We start from the raw sequence: 16,821 nt of genomic DNA on the forward strand, positions 1-16,821 counted from the left end.
AGCCCGCGGAGCCTCAGTGTCCTCATCGGTAAACGAGGCCGAGGCCACTGAGCGCATTTACCTCAAAAGAGGTTGTGAGGAGGCGAGTGCTAGGGCAGGGCACACAGCGGCACCCTGGCCGCTCAGCCCTGCGAAGGCTGCTGGCGACTGGGGCGCCCCTTCTAGCCGGTCCAGAGCCCGAACCCACACGATCCACATCTCAACTGTCCCCTCGGGAGGACCCAGCGCTTTTCAGAATCTGAGTGTTTAGTTTGGGAGTCCTTTTTAAAAAAAAAATGACAAAATTAGAAATTTGTGGTTAGTACAGCGACATACTGGTATATCCACACGATGGAATACCGCTGAGCAATAAAAAAGGAACAAGTTGTTGATAGACGCAAGCACGTGGATGAATCTCAAAATAAATTCTCCTAGCCAAAGGCACCAGGCAAAAAAGAGGACACGCCGTGGGCTTCCATTTAAATAAAACGGCTTTTTTTTTTTTTTAAGATTTTATTTATTTATTTGATAGAGAGGGAAATCACAAGTAGGCAGAGAGGCAGGCAGAGAGGAGGGAAGCAGGCTCCCCGCTGAGAAGAGAGCCCGATGTGGGGCTCGATGCGGGGTTCGATCCCAGGACCCTGGCATCATGACCTGAGCCAAAGGCAGAAGCTTTAACCCACTGAACCACCCAGGCGCCCCATAAAACTGCTTTGTAGTGAGAGAAGGCAGATGTTTGGGGAAGGACAATTTTGAGGCTGATGGGTAGGTTTCTTATCTTGATTGTGGTGATGGCTTCAGAGGGTATACACCCATCCGTCAGTATTTTGCAAATTGCACATTTTATTTTATTTTTTAAAAAGATTTTTATTTATTTATTTGAGGGACAGAGAGCACAAGTAGGCGGGGGGGCGGGGAGAGCAGGCTCCCTGCTGAGCAGAGCCTGATGCAGGGCTGGATCCAGCACCCTGAGATCATGACCTGAGCCGAAGGCAGAGGCAACCCATTGAGCCAACCAGGCGTCCCAAATTGTACACTTTAAGCATACATTTGATTGCATATCAGTTTCATCTAGGTAAAACTATACCAACAAGCTAGTTCAGGGCCGAGGACAGGGTCGTGAAGGTCACAAGCCCCTAAGTCTGAGCTTTTTTAGCGTCAAGGTTGTCTCTGGCTGACGTTTGCATTTTCCTGTGATGCCAAGAATAATTCTGTAAATGTGGAATAGAGTAGCCAGGCCGCTCCATGGGGGGATGGTTTGGGGATGTAGCCTAGTTCTCTGGTGCCCAGTGTCTGTGGAGACGACCTCCCGATTCTGTTTCCCGGGCACAAAGTATGTCGAAGAAATCCGGGGCCCAAAGACAACTTTCTTTTAATCCAGAAAATTATGGGTAAGGTGGCAGTAGGCCCGCAGTCTTTTCCCAGGTGTGCACGCAGACGCTAAGAGGCCACAGGAGGCGCAGTACTTCCCAGAAGTTTCTCGCGGCATGATATGTCCTCCACGGCGACTCGTAGAGAGCCCAGCTTTCCATAACAGCTCCGCTCCTAATTGGCTATCTGCCGCGCGCTCCTGCGTGCCTGGAGCCTGCGCAGAGCGACTCGGCCGTAGTGGCGATGTCCGGCAGGTCCAAGCGTGAATCTCGTGGTTCTACCCGCGGGAAGCGCGAGTCCGAGTCGCGGGGTAGCTCGGGTCGCGTTAAGCGGGAGCGAGACCGGGAGCGGGAGGCCGAGGCGCCGAGTTCCCGGGGCAGCCCAGTGCGTGTGAAGCGGGAGGTCGAGCCGGTGAGCGCGCGGGAGGCCCCGGCGCCCGTAGTCCCGGCTGTGCGGGTGAAGCGGGAGCGCGAGGCTGACGAGGACTCTGAGCCTGAGCGGGAGGTGCGAGGTGCGCGGGGCTGGCCTGGGCCGGGCCGGGGCCGGGCCGGGGCGGGCTCGAGCTCCACTTTCACGTTCTCCTTTTTCTCTTTTCAACTTTCCCTGGGAGTGGAGGTGGGCGTGGGGTTAGGGGATTCACACTCCTAGTGTCCGCGACCAGACTCGACTGCATTGTAGTGAGGACAGTACTAATTCTCTGAGGCTTTATAATTTTTTTTCTGGTCCTGGTTATCTGTGTATGATTTACTTTAATATTAGATTTTCTTGCTTAGGGTCCTCTGACGTATTTTTGTATTACAGTCCAGGATAGCACTTTGGTCATAGAAAGTGTTTGATAAATATTCTTTGAATAATTGATAATTTCAGGGTATTCTTTGTTTTTCTAAAGTACCTTGTCAGGTTCAGGTTTTCCCTTCTTTGGAAAAGAAGTTGTTTCTTAGATGTTTTGTGTAATTGTGATAAGGAGGTTTTTCCTCTGAGACACACTAGGATCCCACTTTCTGTTCTGGCTTGTTTTTTGTTTGTTTGTTTTTTCCCTTTCATTTTTATGATGAAATAGATCACAGGAACTAAGATGGACTGAATATAACGCACAAGTATAGTTTAAAGAAGAGTGGAAATACACAACTTGTTAAGAATTGTGAAGGGTTTAAGATTTTATTTGCAAGCTGCCTAGTTAGCCTGCCAGTTTTCTGATGCTGATGAAGACGGGACAAGTTCCTGTAGCATCATTTTCCACAGTGCAGTTTGAAGAGAACTTATACTCACAGTGGGTGGCCTTCCAGGAGAGGAACTCTGGGCTTAAAGAATGTGGATCTTTTTTGTGGTCTGTGAACTTGACTCCCTTTTGCTCTGTAGGGAGACGACCCCCCCCCCCAACCCCGTTGCTGTTTACTATACAAATATCCTTGTTTTAAGGTAGTCTGGAGGCAGACAGTGCCTCTGGTCACAATATGGGCAGAGACATGAGACACCCACGGAGGATTGTCTCCTAATGCTTCAGCATTAGAAGTGGCACATAACCAGTATCTTAGAAGCTCCCATAGACCCCTTCCCAGTTGTATCTACTTTCCTTCCTTGCTTAAGAATTCACTATTTTGAATTTTTTCTAACCAGGTCTATTTTTATTTTTAGTTTTACCTCATATATGTATTTCTAAGTAGTACTGTTTTACTTTGTGTTTGATATAAATGGAATCATACTATATATAACCTTCTGATTTGTCTGTTGGGTTTTTTTGTTTTGTTTTGTTTTGTTTTTTTGCTAGCCGTATTTTTTTTTTAAAGATTTTATTTATTTATTTGACACAGAGAGAGATCGATCACAAGTAGGCAGAGAGGCAGGCAGAGAGAGAGGGGGAAGCAGGTTCCCTGCTGAGCAGAGAGCCCGATGCGGGACTCGATCCCAGAACCCTGAGATCATGACCTGAGCTGAAAGCAGAGGCTTAACGCACTGAGCCACCCAGGTGCCCTGCTAGCATATTTTTGAGGTTCATCCAAATAGATGTTTATGGCTGTGTAGTGTTGTATTGATAATATACCCGAATGTTGTTTATCCATTTATTTGTGGTGGATATTTGTTTCCATGTTGTTTGTTTCCATGTTGGCCCTTTTAAATATCACTGTTATAAATATCTTTAGTAAAGCACTCCCAGTGTACCTGTGCAGAAGTTTCTCTCTGGTTTATAAGTAGATTGCTGGGTTAGAGGTCTGCATATTTTCAGCTTTGATCTTGCTGTACTATTTTTCAGAAGGTTGTAACAGTTTACACTCTCACCAGCAGTACATGAGCATTTCCACTGCTCTCTGTATTTGTCAACACTTGGAATTTTCAGGTTTTATTTTTTCCTGTGGTAGGTGTGAAGTGGTATATTGTTGTACAAGGAAATCGGCATTTTCCTGAATGTTGATGAGGGTTATAGTCCTCATTTTCTGTTGGGTTGTTTGTCTTTTTCTTATCGCTTCACCGTATTTATGTAATCTGCAAATGAATCGTTTGTTGGTTATATGTGTTTCAAATATGTTCTCCCAGTTTGGTGTATTTCTGGCCACCAGTGAAGGGGCCCATCCTATTGGGCTTTTCTCATTTGTTTGTTCGTACTAGTAGTTGACCCTGAGTATGTTTCCCATTTTCACAGCCTGTGATGATTTTCCTTTTAGCAAAGAATGGCCGTGTGGATTCCGAGGACCGGAGGAGTCGCCATTGCCCCTACCTGGATACCATTAACAGGTTAGTAGAACAGGGATGCTGAGGGCAGAAAACACAATGGAATCTATGCAGAAAATTCTTTGAACTGTACATTGACAGGTTCACAAACTTTATCCCTTTTAAAGCTTTCTGCAAGAAAATTGTATTTCTTGCCATATTTATTAATCTTTGCTTTTTAATATAAAGTGTTAGAGGGTGTTTTTTTTTAGGGTGGGCATGTGCATAAAGAGCTTTTAGTTTATCTTGAATTTCCTTGATGGTATAACAGGGTACATGGTGTTCTTAAATGACAGTAGCAAATTTAAGTATCTTTTGAGTATTCATTATGTGCTAGATACTATTTAATGTGGCCAGAATTCAACAGAGAAAGGAGAAACAGATAAACATATGTGCTAAAGCAGAGGTAGCTACCTTATCCTTGTTTCTTTTCCCTGGTCCCCGTTGGCACGTTTGGATGCTTTTCAACTTACACTCTAAGATAGTACTGTCCTATATATAGATTAGATACAGAACTTCTCTCAGTAGTGGAATTACTCTTTATATAGGCTATCCATTGTGACAGGCTCAAGCCTCTCTATGGCTAGAGAGGGCTTGAAACATGGCTTGAGGAACCCAGTTTCAGATTTTAATTATTTTAAATTTAAATGTCAGTATCCACTTGTAGCTATTGTGTCCTTTAATGGACAATGCATTTTTATTGGGACCATTACCAATTAATTATAGTTAATATTTGAGGAGAAACCTCTTTGTCACTTGTGGATTCAGTGGAAGTAAAGTTTTTTGTCCCATAACCTGCCTGCTACTCAAATAACATTACTTTGCAGTGAATAAGTAATCTATTTGTAGGTATTCTCCTAATATTCAGACTTTCCATTTATTTTTATGGACAAAAATAGATTTTTTTCTTATAAGAGGGTTTGTTCACTCTTTTGATTTCCTTCCATTACCTGTCTTGTTTTTCCTAGAGAGGGGGAGAGTCTTGAGCAGGTTCCACACCTAGCACAGAGCCTGACATGGGGTTAGATCTCACAACCCTGAGATCATGACCTGAGCTAAAATCCAGAGTTGGACACTTAACTGACTGAGCCAACTGGGTGCTCTCATCCCCAGTCTTTTAATCTGGAATGCCATTTGGGTCCTGTTACATTAGTCCTGCTTTTAGCTTTTCCTCCAGAGAAAGCAACTGCAGTGAGAGGTTTTCTGTTGGTTGTAAATTTTATTTTATTTTATTTTTTTAAAAGATTTTTATTTATTTATTTGACAGAGAGAGATCACAAGTAGGCAGAGAGGCAGGCAGAGAGAGAGGAAGGGAAGCAGGCTCCCTGCTGAGCAGAGAGCCCGATGCGGGGCTCGATCCCAGGACCCTGATATCATGACCTGAGCCGAAGGCAGAGGCTTGACCCACTGAGCCACCCAGGTGCCCCTGGTTGTAAATTTTAAAAAGAGAGGGACATTGCGTTGTGTGTCTGGTAGAGACACTGCTTTAGGGCTTGGTGGGTAGGGGTGCTATATTAAATGTCTAGGGGAGGAATAGTTAATGTCCCGCACAGTTTATATATGTATGGTCGTTGAACTATCTCTGAAGGATGCTGTGTGACGTTGTGGGACGTGGAGCCAGTACTGCTTCACTTGGGCGCTTTCCGAGGCATCTCTCCCTATTAATTGTTTTTTTTTTGTTTGTTTGTTTGGTTCTTTTAGGAGTGTGCTGGACTTTGACTTTGAGAAACTGTGTTCCATTTCCCTCTCACATATCAATGCATATGCCTGTCTTGTGTGTGGCAAATACTTTCAGGGTAAGTAAATGTTGTGTATTATAAACTTGCTAAGTTTCAGTGCCAGCTATAGGTCTGCTCCAGAAGGTTTTTTGTGTGTGTGTGGTTTTTTTTCTTTTCTTTTCTTTTTTTCTCTTAAAGAAAGTAAGCTGCTGTCAGGAGTCACATCTGAGAATCCCTCTCTCTGTTCCCGGAAATTGGGATACTCTTAAGAAATCAATAGGCAATTCTCTGGTTAGAGCCTGTATACATATGAAAGGGAGAAAGGACTAGTTGAGGCTCTGTAGGAGACCTCAAAGTCTGGTTTTTGAATCTCTGATGTTTTCTGTACTCATGTCTTTTTTTATTTTTTTTAAGATTTTGTTTATGTTTTGACAGAGAGACAGCGAGAGAGGGAACACTGATGTGGGGTTTGATCCCAGGACCTTGGGATGATAACCTGAGCCAAAGGCAGACACTTAACAGTGGAGCCACCCAGGCATCCCTCATGTCTTTTTTTTGAAAATCCTTTTGCTCTGAGGGCTTTTTCATTTTGTTCTCCTCTGGAAATTTATTAATTCATTCAGACCAAGCAAATGCTGTGTACACAGTGTACTAGAGGATTGAAAAGAAATGTAAACTACATTCATTGCACTTATAAAGAGCTCATAGTCAAGGTTAACACATCAAACAGCAGACTCTAGAAGATTGTAGGGATTACTGCTGGATTATGTGGCACTGAGTATGGATAAAGACTATGGGAATTGAAATATGCGAAGATCAATGTTAGCTGGAGTGTTTGCGTTCCATTCACAGAGGAGGTCAGGTGGGACTTGAACTGGCAGGACATAGAGGGTTTGAACTAGGTAATGGAGAGAGATTCTAGAAAGGAGTGGCAATGTGAACAAAGATGTGTAGGTGCAGGATTGTCTTGAATGTGGGTGTTTGGAAATTCGGGACTGATTGGTGGTGCACTGTCATAAGATATTCATATGTGTATATGTGCATATCTGTGTATGTGTGTGCAGGTGTTACATACGGTGTGTGCATAGATAATTTTAGATAACGTGGAATTAACTCATACACCACATGCACATGCACATTTCATATTTATGTGTATGAGATTTTTTTCTGTAACCAATGTTTTATGCCGTCCAGTGAATAAAATACTAATGTGCTATTCTTCCTTGCTTATTTTTGTGATAAGAAGAGTCCATGTAAGAGACTCATTGCACAGATGGCATAGCACTTTGTTTTTGCTGGTATTGATATGTCCCAGTACAAAATTTTGACAGGAAAATTAAATCTGATTTGTGCCTCTCTGGCATCTACTCTTAACAGCCTTTCATCCTTCCCTACAGGCCGGGGTTTGAAGTCTCATGCCTACATTCATAGCGTCCAGTTTAGCCACCATGTCTTCCTCAACCTCCACACCCTCAAGTTCTACTGCCTTCCAGACAACTACGAGATCATCGATTCCTCACTGGAGGATATCACAGTATGTGTCCAGGAGGGCTGGTTTGGAACTAGTTCTTTTGGGAGCCATCCCAGGTCTCCTGGGGACCTGCCTCATACGAGGTTAGGGAAGAATTTCAGTCCTTTAGGGTTGGAGAGGCTGCCTGTCCTTTGGGAGGAACCAGGGAGACATGCGTAAGAAGGTCAGGATTCATAATTGTGGTCTGTCGTCTGCAGCCTACCTGTTATTTTCTGCTTTTAATGTTGAGAGTTAGGACTAAAGAAACAGAGGTGAAAGCATTTTTGTGAAATATATTTTCTTGCACACTCTGAAGTAGGGATGTGAATTGGGCCTGGTGTAGGACCATGGATGCCAGGCTGCATACTAGCTCCTGGCTGCATTTGCTATGATGTGGCCAGAGTGGCCTGTGCATCCCAGCTGCATTCTCTGGTGTATGATCTGTGCCCAGAGTCACGGTACTTCAGTGGAGAGCATGAAAAGTCTTCAGTTTCATTAACGTTGGAACTGTTGATTATTATTTTCCTTCTTAGCAAGTGTTTATATATTCATGCTGAATGCTCCGTTCTTAAGGAAAATTTGGTGTTCCAAGTGTTTGAAACATTTATGTTGCTTTTTTAAGTTTTATAGACCTATGGATAGTTGAGATTAAAGTAGTTATAGTATTTGGAGAGAGAGAAACTGTAGTAAATGCAAGGTTTCAAAGTGAGTTGTTAGAGACCTCTGTTCAACCCTTTATGTGATGACCCTTGCAGGTCTAGGACCGGGGAAAATTCTGTTCCTGCCCCTCCAGCCACGGGGAGTTTGTGAGATCTCAGGTTTGCAGAGCCGGGGAGATGTTGCTGCGCCCGCGCTGGGTCTGTGCTGGCTCTGTGTAAGGTCCCACCTGCGACTCAGACTCCTGCTGCCTGCAGAGACTTGAGTGTCTTCCAGTTTCTGACAGTCCTTTATCATGGAGTTGGCCAGACCTAAGGTCTGAGGAAAGACCTGGGATTCAGTGATTTTGGGTTAAACACAGAGATCCTCTTCTGGATTAGTAACGTGGACTGGGCCTATTTGTTACCTCAGCCTTTATACCTATTGTTGGGAGCCCTTTAGGTGTGTGGTGAGACATTCATGAGTGAAGTGTTTTTTGTTTCTGGCAGAAATTGCTATTTCAGATACATCTTGTGAACTCTGTAGACAGATCTACAACAATTTGGAATTTTCTTTTGTTTTACAGTATGTGTTGAAACCCACTTTCACAAAGCAGCAGATTGCAAACTTGGACAAGCAAGCCAAGTTGTCCCGGGCGTATGATGGTACCACTTACTTGCCAGGCATCGTGGGCCTGAATAACATAAAGGCCAATGACTATGCCAACGCTGTCCTTCAGGTAGGATCAGGATCGGAACAGCGGGGGAAGAGGTAATCTGGGAACACTACGAAAGTGAGCTAAGAAATAACTCCCTTCTGGTATAGTCAGTGGTTCTTGGAAGCACCAAGTCTTGCTGAGAACTGTATTTGATTCTTTTTTTTTTTTTTTTTTTAAGGTTTAAATTTTTAGAGGGGATTTATTTAGTGGGGCAGAGGGAGAGGGAGAAGCAGACTCCCCGCTGAGCAGGGAGCCTGACATGGGGATCTATTCCAGAGCCCTGAGATCCTGAGCTGAGCTGAAGGCAGATGCTTAACCAACTCAGCCACCCAAGCACCTTTGTACTTGACTGTTCACCAAATGACATTCCTGTATCTGCTCAAGGACTGCTGCCAAATAGTGAGGCCTTTCCTAGCCTCCAGGCTCATGGCCTCTGGAGTTTTTAGGGAATGAAGGATAGAATGTGTGTGTGGCCTGGTAGTACCAAATAAGAAACACATGTGTTAGATGATGCTTATTTATTTATTTACTTGACAGAGAGTGTGTATGCACAAGCAGGCGGAGTAGTAGGGAGAGGGTAAGGGAGAAGCAGGCTCCCTGCTGAACAAGGAGCCCAATGTGGGGCTCAGTCCCAGGACCCCAGGATCATGACCTGAGCTGAAAGTAGTTGCTTAACCAGCTGAGCCACCCAGGGGCCTCCTTTTTTTTTTTTTTTTTTTAAATAGTGCAGATGTTCTTTGTGCTGGTTTTCTCATGTCTTGATCCTGCTCTTATGCATAAGCCCCAAAGTGGGGAATGCAGAACGCCAGAGTTGTCCTATTTCCAATTAAGTTTTTTTTTTTAAACATTAGTAATACAGACACATTGTAGAAAAAGTAGAAGATTTTGGTAAACACAGTTAAGAAAATTAATAATCTTGCTTTGTTGCCCCCCAAAATTAAAAAGACTTATAAAAATAAATTCTTATGGGGTGGTTGGGAGTTGTAGAAAGTATAAAGAGAAGGCTTCATTCTCTCCTTTCTCTAGTCCTCTGTCCTGGGCTGGCTTTAAAGCATATTATGAATGGGGCACCTGGAGAGCTCAGCTTGGTTGGTTGAGCATCCACGTCTCGATTTTGGATCAGGTCATGATCTTTTTCTTTTTCTTTAATTTTTTTATTTTTTATAAACATACATTTTTATCCCCAGGGGTATAGGTCTGTGAATCGCCAAGTTTACACACTTCACAGCTCAGGTCATGATCTTAAGGTTATGAGATTGAGCCCCGCCTCAGGCTGGCTGCTCAGTGCGGAGTCTGCTTGGGATTCTCTCTCCACCCCCCCGCCCCCGCCCCACTCACATGCTCTCTTTTTCTCCCTCTAAAATTTTACAAAAAAAGGTATTTTATGAAATCAATATAGGCATACTTCATTTTATTGTGCTATACTTTATGGTATCTCCCAGGTACTGCGCTTTTTACAGATTGAGGGTTTGTGGCAACACCCTGTGTTGAAGAAGTCCTTCAGCACCAATTTCCGATCACTTCATGGTTGTCACATTTTGATAATTCTCCCAATTTATTATTATATTTGAATAGCTTCAATCTAAAATGTTAGCGAATGAGGAGTTGCTTTTTACGGATGAGCCAAGAAAGTGGTTTCTTGAGATGGGAGGGTGAAGACGCTGTGAGGATCCGGGGCGCCTGGGTGGCTCAGTTGTTTAAGCATCTGCCCTTGGCTCAGGGCATGATGCCAGGCTCCTGGGATGGTGCCCCACTTCGGCTCCTTGCCTGGCGGGGAGCCTGCTTCTCCCTCTGCCTGCCACTCTCTCTGCTTGTGCTCGCTCCCTCTGTCAAATAAATAAAATCTTAAAAAAAAAAAAAAAAAGATGCTGTGAGGACCATAGAAATGACAACAAAGGATTTGGTATATTACATAAACTTAGTTGATTAAGAATTAGCAAGGTTGTAGAGGGTTGACTCCAGTTTTGAAAGTTGTGCTGTGGGTAAAGTGCTGTCAAACAGCATCAGATGCCACAGAGAAATTGTTGATAAAGAACCAATTGATACAGAAAACTTCACTGTTGTCTTATTTTAATAAACTGCCACAGGCACTGCAGCCTTCAACAGCTGATCTGTCAGTAACCATCAGCACGGAGACAAGACTGTCCACCAGCAAAAAGATAGTCTCATTGAAAGCTCAGATAATGGTTAGCATTTTTTAGCAATGAAGTATTTTAAAATTAAGGTCTGTACATGTTTTTTGTAGACATAAGCTATTGCATACTTAGTAGACTGCAGTATAGTGTATACATAACCTTTATGAATGCATTGGGAAACCCCAAAAATTCATTTGACTCTCTTCTTTGCCGCATTAGCTTTATTGTGGTGGTTTGAATCTGAACCCATAATACCTCTGAAATAGGCCTGTACCTGTTCTTGTGCAGCATCTTTAATGATTACATGTTAATCCATTCTGTGGATGAATTACATTTTAATCATTACCTCTTGTATTAATGTATCTAGGCCCTAGATTCTAGGCTGAAGGGTGTAGCAACTCACAAATCCATCAACAAAACAAAAAAGGGTTCTTCACTTTGCACTGTCACTGTTAAACTATTATTTTCCCCCCATTTTGATATGTTTGATGTACCTTTTTTATTCACTTCTAAAGTTGATTACTTAGATTTTTTTCATGCAGTGTTGGGCTATATGTGCTCATTTTTCTATTGGTGCTTTATTTCACTGAGCTCTAAGAGATACATACTAGCCTTCTCTTGGTGTATGATGCAAATATTTTCTTCTAGTTAGTTCACATAAGAAGTTTTTATTTTTAAAATAAGTAGATGAACAAACCCTCTGTGATATTATTGCCACTAGAATGGGATTGAATGGATGAAGTACTCAATCTGGAGACTGACTAATTTCTCTCTCAGACTTTTTGTATTGTTCCTGAGGCCTGAGAGCAGCTGCCTTCCACAGCTTGGATGACTGAGAACCAGGAAGAACTTCATCCATACTCTTTTCCTTTAGACAGTAACTCTTTTTTTTTTTTTTTTTTTTAAAGATTTTATTTATTTATTTGGCAGACATAGCAAGAGAGGGAACACAGCAGGGGGAGTGGGAGAGGGGCTTCCTCCTGAGCAAGGAGCCGGATGTGGGGCTCGATCCTAGTACCCTGGGATCATGACATGAGCCGAAGGCAGACGCTTAACGACTGAGCCACCCAGGTGCCCCAGTAAGTCATTTTTTTTTTATTTTTTTATTTTATTTATTTATTTATTTATTTTTTAAAAATATTTTATTTATTTATTTGACAGAGATCACAAGTAGGCAGAGAGGCAGGCAGAGAGAGAGAGAGAGAGAGAGAAGCAGGCTTCCTGCGGAGCAGAGAGCCCGATGCGGGGCTCGATCCCAGGACCCTGAGATCATGACCCGAGCCGAAGGCAGCATTCCAAACCACTGAGCCACCCAGGCGCCCCAGTAACTCATTTTTTAAATAATTATTCTCTGAGCATGAAGTCCTTGTTTGTTTAGCTGAGCTAAACTTGTAGGGGCTTTCCCTGCATGTCTGTTGTTATGGTGGTCCTTGTGTCCTGAGTTGTCTTCCTTGAAGATGCTTGGGTTTATTGTGTTTAGCAGAAACCTCACTCCTCTTTTCTAAGTGGATTATCTCACCAGAGAAAGTGGTGCTTCTGGTAAGCACAGTGTTGGTAAGGATTCACAAACCCATCAGGAGGGTCTTCGGGGAAACTGCATTTATTTAGGGTCTGTTCTGTGGTCAGAATAGTTTCTGCCAGTTTTGTAGCTCACACTAATGAGCACATATTTCTTCCTGAACTGACATGGCTAGACTATCTTTTTGCTTAATGAGGTAAAATGTATTTTTGTTTTCCTAAATCTTTTGACCACTTCAACCGTAACAGAATTTTTTTTTAAGATTTATGTATTTGAGAGAGAGAGAGCAAGATGGTTCCCCACTGAACAGGGAGCCCAATGTGGGGCTCAACACCAGGACCCAGGGATCATGACCTGAGCTGAAGGCAGATGCTTAACTGACTGAGACACCCAAGCACCCTTCAATCCTAATAGAATTAATCATTTTTAAATATGTATTCATTTTGTGTCATTTATATGTATAATTCATTTTTCTTTCATTTTGTTTGTATTTATTACCATTCTCTCAGTAAATACCACATTTGGGGAAAACACCAAATTTTAAGATGATTTTAAACAAAGTCACAGGCCTAATTAGAGTAAATAAAAGATACTATTTTTTAAAAAGTTGGTCAGTGTGAGCACCTGGGTGGCTCAGTTGATTAAGAGTCTGGGAATTAAAATCTAAAAAAAAAAAAAAGTTGATCAGTGGATAGGGACTTGAATACTTTTTTTTTTTTTTTTTAAACTTCCTGGGGCACCTGGCTGGCTTAGTTGGTGGAACATGTGATCCTGGATCTTGGGATTGTGAGTTTGAGCTCCATGTTGGGGGTTGAGATTGCTTAAAAAAAAAGTAAAATCTTGAGATTTGTGGGTGTCTCAATCAGTTGAGTATCTGCCTTTGGCTCAGGTCATGATCCCAGGGTTCTGGGATCCACTCCTGCACCAGGCTTCTTGCTCACTGGGGAGTCTGCTTCTCCCTCTGCCTGCCACTCCTGCTGCTTGTGTGCTCACCCACCTTTCTGACAAATAAAAAATAAAATCTTAAAAAATAAAAGGTCAGATTTAAAAAAAAAACTTAAAAGTTCGTCATGTCTACGTCAGTACAGTGTCTGCAGAACTGGACTTTATGTGAAACTTAGTACAGTGGATGTTTCTATAACATGAACTTTAATCCTGAGCATTTCCTTCTGTCTCCTGAAGGCCATTACAGGTCCAGTTCTAGTAGAAGAGCTTGTCTCCAGGGTTAGGCCCAGGGGCTCTGGATTAATTGGAGTGTTTGACTTCCAGGCTTTGTCTAATGTTCCTCCTCTCCGGAACTACTTCCTGGAAGAAGACAATTATAAGAACATAAAGCGTCCTCCAGGGGATATCATGTTCCTGTTGGTCCAGCGTTTTGGAGAACTGATGAGAAAGCTCTGGAACCCTCGAAATTTCAAGGCACATGTCTCTCCCCATGAGATGCTGCAGGCTGTTGTCCTTTGCAGCAAGAAGACCTTCCAGATCACCAAGCAAGGTAAGGAATGAGTAATTTATCTTTTTTTTTCCTTTTTTCTTTTTTTTTTTTTTAAGTTTTTATTTATTTATGACCAATTGTGAGAGAGGGAAAACAAGCACGGGGGAGCTGGAGAGGGAGAAGCAGACACTCCGCTGAGTGGGGATTCCCATACGGTGCTCAGCCCAAGTAAGTTGGGATCATGACTTGAGCCGAAGGCAGACACTTAATGACTGAGCCACCCAGGTGCCCCCATTCATCTTTTCTGCTGGTAGGCAACAAAACTAGTTTGATGAACAAATTTACTTGTGTTTGCAGTGAACCTTATACTAACTGGATGAGTGTTTAGTTGATCGTGGGATTGAGTTCCTCACTCCTCTTTCATCAGCCTCCCCTGCTCAGAGTTCTGAGACCTCAGCTGGATAGAAAGGCTATCTTTTTTTTTTTTTTTTTTTTTTTTAAGATTTTTATTTATTTGTTTATTTGACAGACAGAGATCACAAGTAGGCAGAGAGGAAGGCAGAGAGAGAGGAAGGGAAGCAGGCTCCTTGCTGAACAGAGAGCCCGATGCGGGGCTCTATCCGAGGACCCTGGAATCATGACCTGAGCCAAAGGCAGAGGCTTTAATCCACTGAGCCACCCAGGCGCCCCTAGAAAGGCTATCTTATTTGGTAAACTAAACCGTATGGTTCCAGGGAAAGCTAGGAGGCTGGGAAAGGTACTAATCCTGAAGGGCTTGTTACCTTTGCTTCTCATTTTGTCATGTTGCAGACCAGATATTCTGATGACTTATTCTGACTCTTTTCATCCCTCTAAGTCCCATTCACCAGTTACTGCCATGTGAGTAGAGTGGGCACCCTGGAGCTCTTAGCACCTGGATCTCAGGCAGCGTGCTCTTGCCTCCTGTCTGTGTAGTATTCACCACGGTTTCCTGCTGCTCTAGTGGGTTTTAGAGCTACCGGGATAAGCAGCCAGGTGTTTTCTTCCAGGGGCTCCCATTCTAGTGGGGAAGATCATTGTGTAAAAAGGCGACTGCAGGGTGTGAGTGCTATGGTAGAGGAAGTGAAGTATGCTCTGTGAGGGAGCATGGAACAAGGAGCCCCCTCTGAGCATACCGGTGGTCGGCTGGGGTCAGGGTGGAGGAAGAGCTAGCTGAGTTTCAGGCACCATGGAGATTGGTTGGGGCTGGGCACTCCAGGTAGAGAGGATACTGCCAGCAGTGTGGATATCCCGGGACAGATGGAAGACTGCCAGTAGCCAGGAGCTTGGGAGTCCAGGGGACAGTGTGAGGGCAGAGGTGGGAGGGACTGGATCATCGGGTTTATGCCACTAGAAGGAGCTTGGGTTATATCCTGACAGCAGTGGGGAGTCAGTGAAGGCTTTTAAGCCAAGATGTGACATCAGACTCAAGTTTTGAAAACCTGATTCTAGCTGAGGAATGATTTAGAGAGGACATTCAATACTGGCTTTTGGTGGATGGTGAGAGGCTTGAAGTAAGCTGATAATCAAATGTCCTGGTTGGGTCAGAGAGACCAGGGAGAGAGTAAAGATTGGAAGATTAAGAGCTTGACCATGAGGAGTGCCAGCATTTACAGGCTAAATAGAGGAGGATGCCCGGGGGATTAGATGGTGTGGCCTGAAAGGAAGGTGGAAAACCAGGAGTGCGGCATCATGCCAACCAGGGCATGGTTTGGGTTAAACTGATTTCCAGCTTTGACATGCTGCACCCTTCCTTCTTTTTCAGGGGATGGAGTTGACTTTCTGTCCTGGTTTCTGAATGCCCTACACTCAGCGCTGGGGGGCACAAAGAAGAAAAAGAAAAGTATGTCGTGTTCTTCTATAAAAGAGAGCTCTTTTTTTGTTTCCTTTTACAGGCACTCTGCAACTTCCCATCCTTAACTGTTGATTTTTTGTGTGTTAGGGTAGTGTTTATGTACACATGAACTAGATTCTATTCCTGAATAGATTCTTCCCCATTTAAAAAAATTAGGATATGGTTAATCCAGTGACATGCTTAATATATGGAAATGGATGGAATTGTGCTCTGCAAACCCTGACCCAGTTCCACACTGAGGGTCTGGGTAGCATGTTACCTGCTGCTGGTCTGGTAGTGCAGGAGCTCACTGAGTGTTCGCCTGGCTTCTCAGTTAACTGGTGGAGCAGAGTGAAAGCTAGTTTGTTCCCCTGGGCCTATACTTGGGGAATTGAGACTGGGTCCATACAGGTTCTCAGGTTCAAGTCCTGTGTCCCTTAACATCCATGTCTGCATATCAGTAGTTGGTTTCCTCGAATGCCAGAAAAAACTCTCAGCTTAGAGACTGCTGAGCTAGATGAATGATTTTGGAGACCAAATGCAGTTTTTTTCTTGTCCTTTTTCTCCGTTCTGCTGGTGTTCGTGTTTAATCCTGTGGAATTGTGGGCTGGTGCTGCCCTCCACCAGATGTCTTCAACCTGTGCACAGCCTCTGAGTTCTGTAACTCATGTCCTCTCAGGATTCTAGAACCCTGTTGTGCTTTCTCTCTTTCCTTTGGTTCTCTTTGGCTCCGTCCCTTAATCTGCTTTTTTCTTTCATGTCTAACGCAAGGTGGACTCTCTCTTCCTTTGCACACAGCATATGGTTATGGGAAATTCTTTGGACTTGTCTTGTTTGTGAATTCTTTGTGATTCATAAGTCTCTAGGCTTTATAAATCATTCATTCATTTCAGGCACACTTAATTTTTCTCTTATGGGCCAGGCCCTGTGCTGGAGGGTCAAGGGGCATCTTCTGGAGAAGACAGACATAAAATAATTATTTACACAAGTAATGAAGGTACTGTGGCAGTATATGTTATAAAGGTATTTCTGTGTTTAGTGAGACCTTTGGGTCTTAATGCTGGAAGATGCTGGTTTATTTCAGAAATTTAGAAGTTAGGACTGTATTTTGGAAACACTTTTCCAACCTGACAGAATTTACATTTTGATCTCTGTTTGTACAGCTATTGTGACTGATGTTTTCCAGGGGTCCATGAGGATCTTCACTAAAAAGCTTCCTCATCCTGATCTGGTGAGTGGGTT

The 16,821-nt window shown here is 43.4% G+C and overlaps 1 protein-coding gene across 1 annotated transcript in view; it reads left to right on the plus strand.

Moving 5' to 3' along the window:
• The first annotated feature begins 1,535 nt into the window (after positions 1-1,535).
• Positions 1,536-16,821, plus strand: part of USP39 (ubiquitin specific peptidase 39) — a 28,701-nt gene continuing 13,415 nt past the window's right edge. The window contains exons 1-8 of the mRNA XM_032352656.1: positions 1,536-1,861; positions 4,011-4,080; positions 5,758-5,852; positions 7,172-7,308; positions 8,507-8,659; positions 13,562-13,787; positions 15,511-15,588; positions 16,743-16,810. Of these exons, the coding sequence (XP_032208547.1) occupies positions 1,594-1,861; positions 4,011-4,080; positions 5,758-5,852; positions 7,172-7,308; positions 8,507-8,659; positions 13,562-13,787; positions 15,511-15,588; positions 16,743-16,810 (1,095 nt within the window). The 5' untranslated portion in view covers positions 1,536-1,593. The remainder of the gene's footprint in view (positions 1,862-4,010; positions 4,081-5,757; positions 5,853-7,171; positions 7,309-8,506; positions 8,660-13,561; positions 13,788-15,510; positions 15,589-16,742; positions 16,811-16,821) is intronic.

The sequence above is a fragment of the Mustela erminea genome, chromosome 7 (assembly GCF_009829155.1).
Source record: "Mustela erminea isolate mMusErm1 chromosome 7, mMusErm1.Pri, whole genome shotgun sequence".
NCBI lineage: Eukaryota > Metazoa > Chordata > Mammalia > Carnivora > Mustelidae > Mustela > Mustela erminea.